The sequence below is a fragment of the Chanos chanos genome, chromosome 9 (assembly GCF_902362185.1).
Source record: "Chanos chanos chromosome 9, fChaCha1.1, whole genome shotgun sequence".
Classification (NCBI taxonomy): domain Eukaryota; kingdom Metazoa; phylum Chordata; class Actinopteri; order Gonorynchiformes; family Chanidae; genus Chanos; species Chanos chanos.
The window spans coordinates 3591989-3603707 of NC_044503.1; the positions used below are offsets into that span (position 1 = coordinate 3591989).

At 45.2% G+C, this 11719-nt stretch overlaps 1 protein-coding gene across 1 annotated transcript in view; it reads left to right on the forward strand.

Annotated features, from left to right (window-relative positions):
- The first annotated feature begins 10614 nt into the window (after positions 1-10614).
- The window catches only part of s1pr3a (sphingosine-1-phosphate receptor 3a), a 1194-nt gene continuing 89 nt past the window's right edge, over positions 10615-11719 (forward strand). Inside the window, exon 1 of the mRNA XM_030784906.1 lies at positions 10615-11719. This exon is cut by the window's right edge and continues 89 nt beyond it. Coding sequence (XP_030640766.1) covers positions 10615-11719 — 1105 coding nt within the window.

Here is an 11719-nt window from a genome sequence, read left to right on the forward strand (position 1 = left end):
CGCATTCATAGGCTACCTTACACTTCATTAGCCTTGTGAAAATATATCCTCCGTAACATGAACTTGAAAGAATTTGAAGAAATCCCGGAAAATACTTATTTTAAAATCATTCTGTTTCAGACGCAGAGAATTTTCTTTAAGTAAGGCTATACGCTGTGTTTGTTTACTGACAGTCTAGTCCCAAAATGCAGCTTTGGAGTGCTATACAAATATGATAGAAAACAACAAAGTCCAGTCGCAAAAACGAAGAAAACAAACTGAGACAGATGCAAACAAACATATGTAAAAAAAGGGCATGAAAGACAGATAGCCTACTTTCCACTATAGCCTAAATCAGAACGCTCCCAGTTGAACACGAGAAGAATAAACGGGCAAAATCAAGAAATAGCCTAACTTGCCGGAATGTAAGAGGGTATTGCCAATATTTGAAAAAGAAAACAAGAATGATCTTTTAAACTCATTGATGACGTGAACGATAGATTATGGTCTCCACAAACGTGTTGTATGGCTTCGCATCACTTGAATAATAAAATCGTTCGTTCATAGCCGGCATAATTTAGTGAATATTTCTGAGGCCGAAAGTTTCCGCTGAAAACCAAAGCTGATTAGGACTGTCTGGTGTAAGCGCAGTCTGACGAGGCCGCGCGGCTTAATCTCTTGGTTCCCCTCCATGGAAAACAATTCTTCAGGGCTGATGCGGTACGGAAACCATTACATCTAACTGCCCCAGAACCCTGACTTGATGAAGCAATGGGGTCACGACGGGGCGCGTTCCCATGGAGACCCTGAGGGTGAAACCGTTTTTGGGCGTGTTGACCTCGGCACAAAAATACTTCACTCTGTTACCGAAAGTTACGAGGCTTTTTCAAATCAACCACTGTAAACAGACGAGCTACTGCGCATTAAACTAACCGCTAAATTTAAAACGTTTTATTTTTAGCCCGGCAATTTTCATTTCACCTCGCGTTTGATTTCCGGGCAGAGCCACTGTCTTTTTTTTTCTTTTGCTCTTAAGCAAGTTGATCATTTTCACAAAACTTTGATTCTTTGAATTACAATGACTCCATTCAGCCCATGTAAAAGAAAGAAGCGGGAAATAGACACTAATAGACACTATACAAATAAAAGCAATTGTAGTTTGTTTGTTCTTCAGCTCCGTTTTGAAACGTGAATCAGTTCTTATGTTTGTGTATGTTGCTTCATTCTCACTGATCTGGGTGAGGTAGCCAGTAGCAGTCGCCATGGGTCACCATGCATCGGCTGGCCGCAGAATCCCCCTGGATCCATAAAAAAGTCCATGTACTGGTTCTGGTCCATGAAGAGACCACCTCCTGGTCTGGGGCACTGAGTAGTCCATGGGGAATTCAACAGCTGGTGTCTACAGGTGGTAATTTGGCACTTCTGCAAAACCTTTGCCGGGCCACATCAGTGCTTCAGCAGCGGTGTCCACAGAACCTGCCATCTTCGCTAAATCCAGGCTGTGGGGAACTCTCAGAGACTGAACCCATTTCTTGGCCATTTTTGAGGTGAAAGTTATCCAATCGTCCACATTTTGGACAAAGCCTAGAGTTCAGGGTGAAAGGGGCATGGGGTGAAGGGGTGAGGATCAGGGGTCAGGTCAGGATGGGCAGAAAGGATCAGGGTTAAGTTTAAAGTCAGCATCAGGAGTTCTGAGGTTTAGATTTTGTGTGTATGTGTGTGTGTGTGTGTGTGTGTGTGAGAGAGAGAGAGCGAGAGAGACAGAGAGAGATACAGTAGCAGGGCAATAGGAGAAATTGAGCTCAGTAATAAAGACATGGCCAGTATTTTTTTTTCTTTTCTCTCTCTCTCTCTCTCTCTCTCTCATAGTCAGCCTGCCCAGCTCTGACTGCCCATTGTTCCTACCCAGAATCCCCTGCAGCTGGCTATGTTTATTTTCACATCACATTCTGCCTTGGGGGGGAAGGGGGGGGGGCAAACCCTTCTTTACATCTGCCCACTGATGTCTTTATCAATAAACAGCCTCACATGTTAGCTCAGAACCAGCTGTTTTCATCCCTCCCTGGACTGTCCCCACAGATCTACGTACTCTGATCCACAGGGAAAACGAACTGCCAGGAGAAGCCCAGACTTGGTTCCAACGACACGGTTATTAAACTAGGTATTGAAGTGTTATGTTGATGCCAATCTTCAAAATAACAAACACGCCACACTCAAATGGGAATAACGTAAATCCCGAGATTTGAAAATGAGTTTTCCTGAGTAAATCTGTTGTAATTTTCGCCAGTGTAAACACAGGTGGCGGACAGCAGCGCGGAGGGAGCAAACTCTCCGCCGGTCGTCCCTCATCATCATCATCATCATCCTCAGTACCGCCAAAACACGACCGGGGCGATGGCACAGCCCAGATATTATTGGCCATCGTGAGCCTATAAAGGCGCCGATCCGTGACGTCTGCACAGCTCAGAGACGTCCTGAAGTTATTGTCCACTTTAGATACTTTTGAAATAAACGACAGGAAAGCTGACGGTCTAGTTTCAATGTAGAAAAGTTATGGAGGTAGATTTTTTTTTTTAATTGCCTAAAAATACTTTTTTTTTTTCCCCACCCTAAAAGTAGTTTTGAGTTTGTTTGTTTTTTTCTTTTTTTCTTTTTTTTTTCTTTTGATGCCACCTCCTCCCTAGATTTACATTAACGATATCAACCAACACTGTCATCTGTACCTAACATCTGTCAACTGCCAGTTCTTCCTGCTGACGATGATTCTAGAACCTTCTCTTTCAGTAACAAATTGCACCAGTGTGCCACCAGATTAGAAACCAAGACCGGACTGCTGAAGCACACACTTAAAAAAAAAAAAAAAGGCACAGAGCTATGTCCTTATTTGGAGAAAAAGACACTTGTTTTAGCTTGTGTCCCACTCTTTTGGCTCCATTGACCCTGTTGTCATTTGTTGACCGGCGTAATTCTTTGTGAAATGTGTTTTTAGCCTTTGGTTCGAGCGGGCTCTGGGACAGGGCCGCTCAGCTTTTGGGGAGTGGGTGGTGGGGTGGGGGGAGGGGAGATGGGGGGTCGCTCTATAGCCTGGCTGTCTTGTTCTTAAACGTCACATGTTGGTTGGGTCAGTGGGGCATGTCCTACCTCTGCAGATATCTATCTGTTCTTTTCAAGTCAGCCCCCGCCCCCAACAAACATGCGCACGCACACACACACACACACACAAACACACTCTCCCCACCTCTATGTCAGCAAACTGAGTCTTGTTTCATTCCCATCTGACAGAAAATTACTAACCCTGTACTTTCACGTGGACCTATCAATGAGAGGACAAAAGTAAAAAACAAAAACAAACATTTTTATCAGGATGTGGCTAAAGGTAGCAGAAGGTAAACTTAGTTTTTATAATAATAGTAATAATAATAATAATACAAGTTTATTTAGAGCCCTATTTATAGTCTCAGAGGGCTTTACATGTCCATAACAAAGTCAAATCAAATTGATAGTATTCATAAGTTAGAGAAAATAGACTAAGATTTTTATTAAGAGAATTGTGTGACATTTTGACGTCTGTGTCATCAATTTTCCACAGTGTGTCCACTTTTGTGTTTCTGAGTCCTATCATTTAAGAAACAAATACTTCTCCACCGAGGTACCTCTTTCAGGGTCGACCAATAGCGCCTGAGTCTTGACCATGAAAGATTTCCAGAGTTCAAATCTGTGCCACTTATGAACATCCAGACGTCTGGCGACGTGCTCGTCCAGAGCAACATCATATTTGGATCGAATTCGACAATGTCGGGTCGTTCTGTAAGTTCACAGGAAGTGAAGTGGAAAGGTGAAAACAGCACTGCCTGCAATCAGTAAGGTCAACAAAGCACAAAGCTCTAATCGCCAAGGCTGTCGCTCCCCAGAGAGAGAGAGAGAGAGAGGTTGTATGAGGATACGACGTGTGTTGGGAGGGCCAGGAGAGGAGAGGAGAGGACGGGAGGGAGATGACCTGGTCATGGGCAGAGAGGGAGCATTTTCCCAGGCCCCAGTTCCTTGGCTTCTCTGGGTGTCTCGTCTAGCTCCAGGATCTTCCTGGGACAGATGTTTGGGAGGGTGTCAAGCTGGGCCCATATGAAGGAGACAGTGAAAGTCCTCAGGGAGATAGAAATGGAGAATACACACACACACACACACACACACATACATACATACACACACATGCTCACATACACACACACACACACACACACACACACATACACATGCTCACATACACACACAAAACATGTCCAAACACTCTCTATGGTCTCCATAGCTTTGACCTGTGGCCTGAGGAATCTGCACAAGATGACTGATTTTGACATGCATGCGTTTGCATGGCTATGGTTCCTAGACAGAGAGAGGGGAAGACAGATCTGCATGATGAAGTCTGAGTTCTCTCCGCTCACTATAAGCGTAGTCCCAAACTACATTACTGAGGCTCTGGGCTTCCTCTCCAGAGAGTTGGGTATGTGGTTCACTTCCCCTGTGAACAAAGACTGGTGACTGGTGAGTGACGTATGTATGCAGATATGAACTGTCTATATATGAATACAGGCAAACATACACACACACACACACACACACACAAATATCAGTCAAAGTTTACATATCACCTATACATAGTCTTTCATCCATATACACACACACATACTCACACACACTTATTCAAGTCTCCAAATCTCTCTCTCTCCCTCTCTCGCTCTCTCTCTCTGACGCACACTCATACACACAGACATACGCACACACACACACACACACTCACACACACACACTTATTCAAGTCTCCAAATCTCTCTCTCTCTCTCTCTCTGACGCACACTCATACACACAGACACACACACACTCACACACACTCATACACACAGACATACGCACACATGCATTTGGATTAAACAAGCACGTCTGTTTCAAAGTGCTGAGAGAACGGAACAAAATCAAAGCATAAGAGTCATGTTTACATGTCTTCAGTCCAAGCCCACACCCCCCCACCCCCTCACCCCCAGCCCCAATCAGCCGGCCTCTGAGTTATTCTTAGCGGGAAAGGGCAGAACTTTATTTACCACACAAAAAAAGTGACTGCGTAGAAAATCAGTGAATGCCATTAGAAAGGACCTCTTGTCATTCAAAACTCCATAATATGCAAATAGTGATATAGGTTATGCATTTGATACAAGAGGGAAAGGAAAAAACGTTGCATTTTTCTTTCAAAGCCCCACACGCACAGGAACTTAATGTTCTCCCACAGTTCTGACTCTGTATATCTAATGAAAATAGTCTCCTATTCCCAAACCACAGAGGGGCAAGCTAGAGTTCCTGCCAAAGACAGTCCACCAGTTTCCCAGAAGGAACTCTCTCTCATTCTCCAACTGCCCACACCAACATCTGTTTCTCAAATTCTTCTGTCTCCGTGAACGCTCTACTCAGCATGTACGCACAAATTACACATAACAATTAACAATACACATAATAATTAACAATAAACGATTAAATATCCCTCCTCGCGGCCCGCTGATGTAATTAGCTCTGCTACATTTTGAGATATTCTTTTATTAAATCAAGCAAAGCTGGTTTGTGGAGAGGAACTAATGAGTCGTTTTTAATTTGCTAGATGTCAAAAACGATAAGATGTTTGGATATTTCGGATTCAATCTAAATTGCTGGAGCCCTTTGAAGAGAGCAGACGGGGTGTGTTTTACCACCTGGTGTCTCGCGGGACCGTGTGCAATCAGAAAAGAGGTTCAGACAGGAGCTAAGATAAGTTATCAGGTTTTTTCTTTTTCTTCCCGTCCTCCAGATCGCCACCGGGACCTGCTTTTAAGAGATAGCAGTCAGGGGATGGTGATTAAGACAGAGATATGACACTGCGGGCCGGTGAGCAGGCGGGCAGGACACCTCTGGACACCTCTGGACACCGCTGGACCAATGATTCCTTTTGTGTTTTTCTTTAGTGCTTGATCTAAATGAAGCTCCCTGATGATGTCATAGTGTAATTATACAGTTTGTGTGTGTGTGTGTGTGTGTGTGTGTGCATGCGTGTGTGTAGTTGTGTGTGTGTGCGTGTGCGTGTGTGTGTTGGGCTTGTTGTCGTGAGCGGTTCCTATATGACGATCATGATGAGAAAACAGCTTTTTTTTTGTTGATGGAAAATGTTGAGAAAAAGTAAATTATGTCTGAGAGCCAGACTTTTCCCACTAACATTTTTAAAGAGAGGGAAAGAGAGGGAGATCAAAACTATGTGTGTCTGTGTGTGTATGCACGTGCGAGTGTGTGTGTGTGTGTGTGTGTGTGTGTGTAGTTGTGTGTGTGCGCGTGTGTGTATGTATGTGTATGTGTGTGTGTGTGTTGGTACCAAAAGAGAAACAAGGCAGAGAGGTGAAAACCCAGGAGACCTCTTCCAAACCTCCCACTCTACTCCTCCAAGTTCCCATTAAACTCAGAATTCCCCAAAAAGGCAGCTCACCCCTCCATCTTGAATCATGGGCCTTGACTCACAGGAATACACACACACACACACACCAGAACAACACAAAGATGGCAAATGGTTAAGCCCATATGGGCGTGCATGCACATGTACAAACACACACACACACACACACACACACTCCATACACATACCGGAACAACACAAAGATGGCTAACAGTTACGCCCATAGGAGTGTGCGTGCACATGTACTCACACGCGCACACTCGGGCATCCACACACACACACAAACACACACACACACACACAAAAACACACACAGTGTAATAAATGACTACATAAATCATTGTGATTCATGCCAATAACCTCTGTCTGTTTCAGTACAAACACGCAGTGAAATGAAGAAACTGCACCCAGTTCCTGAGAAACATGCAGTGCAATGGGAGAAACATGCAGTGAAATGGGAGAAACATGCAGTGAAATGGGAGAGATTGAAGAATTGAAGGCGCTGGACTGAGTTTCTGAGAACCATGCAGCGGTGAGTCTAGTGAAAGTGGACCAAGCGAGGGCCGAGCAGAGCATTTTGCTGTGGTTGTTAATGGCTTTGCAGAATGTCACAGCGTCAGGGCCATTGAGACTAAAGCAAACAGAGTCCGGAGCCATTCATTCATCAGCTGGATTTCCACTCTGACAAGTGTGAGAGGGCACAGAGCGCCTGCTAATCCTCACACTGCCCCTCACACACACACACACACACACAAACACATTCTCTCTCTCTCTGACAAGTCTGTCAGTGACTCCCCCGCTTTCTCTCTCTCTGTCACACACACACACACTCCAACTGAAAGCCTTGTCAGTGACCTCCATCCTCACACATACATACACACACACACATACACACTGTACCTGATGGTCCCATCATTGTTCTCTGTCCCCACAAACTCATCCACGTGTACACACACACTCACACATTCTCTTCCTTTCTCTCTCTCTCTCTCTCCTTCTTGCACACACACACACACACACACACACACACACACAGCAGGGCGCTACAGAGACTATGTGTGGAAAAAAAACCCTCAATATCTCTCTCCTCATCTCTGAGCCTCAATTCCACTGAGCCTTCATATGGTCCCCAGAACAGCCAGCACATTCCAAGAAATATTCCGTTTGGGAATAGGTTCTGGTTTTATGGCCGTCAGACGGCGAAGAATGTTCAGTGAGAGATGCTCGGCAAGCCCTGCAGCCTTCAACTCTAGTCACTCTCTGCCCTGTGAATGCTGACATAGAATCAGCCTTTGTAACACCGTCCCTAATACAAACCATTACAGACTAATTATAGTTACTGATCTCAGATCAGCAACACACAGAGGGCTGAAGCATCTGCTTTTTGTTCTTAGCACCCTCTCTGATGCTGCCTTGTACTGATAACCAAGAAATGTGTGAGTGTGTGTGAATGTGTTTGTGTGTGTGTGTGTGTTGTCATAGTAGTGGTAGTAATAGTAGTAGTAGAGGTAGAGAGAGAGAGAGAGAGAGAGTCCATCCATAGATGTTTGTGTGTGTCTGTTTGCACCACAGTAAGCCTGTCTATCTATTTGTGTGTGTGTGTGTGTGTGTGTGTGTGTGTGCGCGCATGCGTGTGCATATAGTGTACTTACACATTTAATATGTGTATAAGTAAACATATGTGTGCAAGTGTGTCGGTCTGATTGTCTCAGTGTGTGTGTGTGTGTGTGTGTGTGTGTATAAATGTGTGTGTGTGTGTGTGTGCGCACACATGTGTGTGGTAATGTGTCTGCCTGAGTGTGTGTGTGTGTGTGTGTGTGTGTGTGTGTGTGTGTGTGAGTGATTCAGAAGGTTCTGGTGTAGACTGAGTCTCTGGGAGATCGCTGACCTCTCCTCCTCTGAAACAGGAAGTGTGGAGGAAAAGACATATCTTGTTCAAACAGAAGAAAAAAAACAACGTTTGATCAAAGTGTGGATATGAGGGACCATAACTCAACTTTTTGGTCATGTCAGCAGGGAAAATATTTGAGAAGGCGATCCAAAGACCAGAGCTGAAAAATACTGCTTTCCTTCAAATTTATGGCCGCATTCCTTCTGGGATTGAGCAAGAGTCTAGAGGATCCAGACAAACATACGTCACAATGCTCGGTGTAAATGCTGAATTTTATTTATTCATGTATTTTTCGTTCATTATTTGTTTATTTATTGATTGATTGATTGAATGGTTGATTTAATATCTGTTGTTATCACCACTGTGTACATTAAACTTTATAATTAAGCGTTCTCTTCTGTTTCAGTGAGGGTTAACGTGAGAAACTGCAGAAATATCACACCACTTTTTTTTTTCTTTTGGTTTGTTTTTAATTAAACATAACCGATAAGAGACGATCACGTCATTTGTCGGAAGCGTGATTTTAAAAATTTGTGTTAGTCACGAGCCGCTGTCATGACATCATCGCGGTGATGATAAGTTAAGCGCCGCAGACATCTCATGTCAAGCAGCAACAAACCGGCTATTATGTTCTTTGGCATGTCGGTCTCTGTTAACCTATAGCAAAAACAGCACCCTGATATTTCAGGAGACAGACAGACACACACACACACACGTACAGACAGAGAGAGTTCCTTCTTCTTTTTTTCCAGTCACGTAGGCCGACTCTTAATGAGCACCGGGAATCATAGATGCCCAGTCGGTCGCATCACTCGCCCAGGGTGAGTAGTCCGTTGCAGTAAGTGGGCAAGACCATGTTAACTATGTTAACTGTTGGAGAGCCCGCCCCGCAAGTTAGGTCTAGGGTGGAACGGTCTTTTAGTGTGAGAATAAAATTTTGAAACAGAAACTGCAAAGTCCAAACAAACGAGAGCGCAGACGAATTAGAAATGTACTCGAATTCTTGCGTTTTTATTCAGATCAGCATAAGCCAAAATTATTTTTTTTATATTTAGACCTACAAATGACAGACATTTCTTTGTCAGAAAGACAAATCTGAACATGACGTTGTAATCGACCTTGAGAAGGTAAGTTGTTTCTAATATTTTTTTTTAAATAATATTTACTACAAAGGTTGAACTCTGTGATGGATAATGTTCTCCGTTTCGGTAGATTCGTGTATTTCCGCTGTTTTAAAGTACAGCGTTGCAACTGCGCGAAATCATCTAGGCGCTGGACTTAAGGGAGTTCTTACGGTAATATTTGTTATCATTTGATCTATGTAACCCACATGCGGTTCACATTTGCGGATTTATTCGTCTGTCACAGTAACCGACGCGGTGCCCATCATTTTTTCTGTAGTTCCTTGCAAGCTTTTAACTGTCAACGTCCCGTTTAATAACATCGTCGAATCTTTTTGGTTCTAACAACGTGTCTGTGATTTAGTACCGTTTTCGAGTAGAAAATAAATTCTGAATCTTCATCTACAGAAATTTTTTTTGACAAACTTTCAGTGTTCGACAAAGGAGAGTGTAAATTGAGTGAATAGATTAAACATTCAGTCCTGGCTGTAATTTACAACGCGTGTGAAGACCAAACGAATCTATACTCTGTGTTATACTCTATTATCAGTAAGCCATCACGTTCATATTTCATCTTAACAATCTGTATCCTAATGTGCATTGGACAAGCGGTTTACATAATGAATTCTTTCTTTGCAAGTATCCAAACGCTATAGAGCAGTATTTATCCTAAAACAAACAGCGGTTGACAGTGTACGAGCTAACCTGCATTTGCTGTAACTTTGAGTTTGATACTGATTGTCATCAGTAAGTGACGTTCCGCCAGCCCCGACAAGTTTCCCAAAGCTCTAACCATATGAGGTCGGCGGTTACACGCAGTCTGCAGTTCTAAACACAACATAAAACATCCTGTTTACTTATAAATAGAAAAATCTATTCCAAAATCTGCCAATTTCACATAAATTTATGTTTCACCAAAATTACTTACTTTTTTGCCACCTCAGAGTGGATCCATTAGACGTCTAATATCTATGCCGAACTTGCAGAACAGAATAAATGTTGAGTGCTCATCAAACGGTTTGTCTGCAATTAAGACATGTCTCTCATTTTGTCTGTTATCACTCACAGGATTTTCACCTTCCAGTCCAGGATGCACAAGTTCTCCATGCCTCCCTGAGGTTCGAATGCTGGCGCCCTCTGCAGTTTGAGAAGGGAATTGTGGCAGAATGGAGATGGAGTTTGAGCAGGGCATGAACGAGGTGATCGTCCACCACTACAACCACTCGGGGAAGTGGGGTCGTCGTCGCAGCAACGAGGTCTGCAAGATGACCTTTCTACTGATCATCTGCATCCTCATCGTGTTGGAGAACATCACGGTGCTTCTCGCCTTGTGGCGGAATAAACGCTTCCACAGCCGCATGTATTTCCTCATCGGGAACCTGGCGCTGTCCGACCTGCTGGCCGGCGTGGCCTACGTGGTCAACATCTTCACCTCGGGACGCCAGACGTTCTTCCTCAGCCCGCGACAGTGGCTGTTACGCGAGGGTAGCATGTTTGTGGCGCTAAGCGCGTCCACGTTCAGTTTGCTGGCTATCGGCATCGAACGTCACATGACCATGGTCCGCCTGAGGCCGTGCGAGACGGCGGGTCGTGGAAGACTTCTGGGATTACTGGCGGCTTGCTGGGCCGTTTCTCTGCTCCTGAGCGCCCTTCCCAGTCTGGGCTGGAATTGCATGGACCGGTTGGAATCTTGCTCCACCGTTCTGCCGCTCTACGACAAGAGCTACTTAGCGTTCTGCATCAGCGTTTTTAGCGCGCTGCTGGTCGCTATCACGATCCTGTACATCCGCATCTACCGTCTGGTGACCTCCAGCGGCCGCAGGGTCAGGAGCAGGCCGTCTGAGCACTCGCTCGCTCTCCTGCGGACGGTGGTGATCGTCCTGAGCGTGTTCGTGCTGTTTTGGGCGCCTCTGTTTCTCATGCTGCTGCTGGACGTGGTCTGCGGGCCCGAGCTTTGCCCCGTACTCTACCAGGTGGACTGGTTCATCGCTCTGGCCGTTCTCAACTCGGCCTTCAACCCTCTGATCTACACCCTGACCAGCCGAGAGATGAGAGACGCCTTCTGCCGCTTGCTCTGCTGCCGCCAGTCCCACCTCGACCCCCTGTCGCCTGGCGCAGACGCCCCCAACCCCAACACCAGGGACCCCACGGCGGAACACAGCAGGTCCAGCGTGCCGGGAGGGGGCGGCGGAGGGGCCAGGTCGACGCTGACGAGGGGGAAAGCGGCGCCCCCTCTCGGTTCGTCTCGGCAACACGCCGACCCCCCTGTCC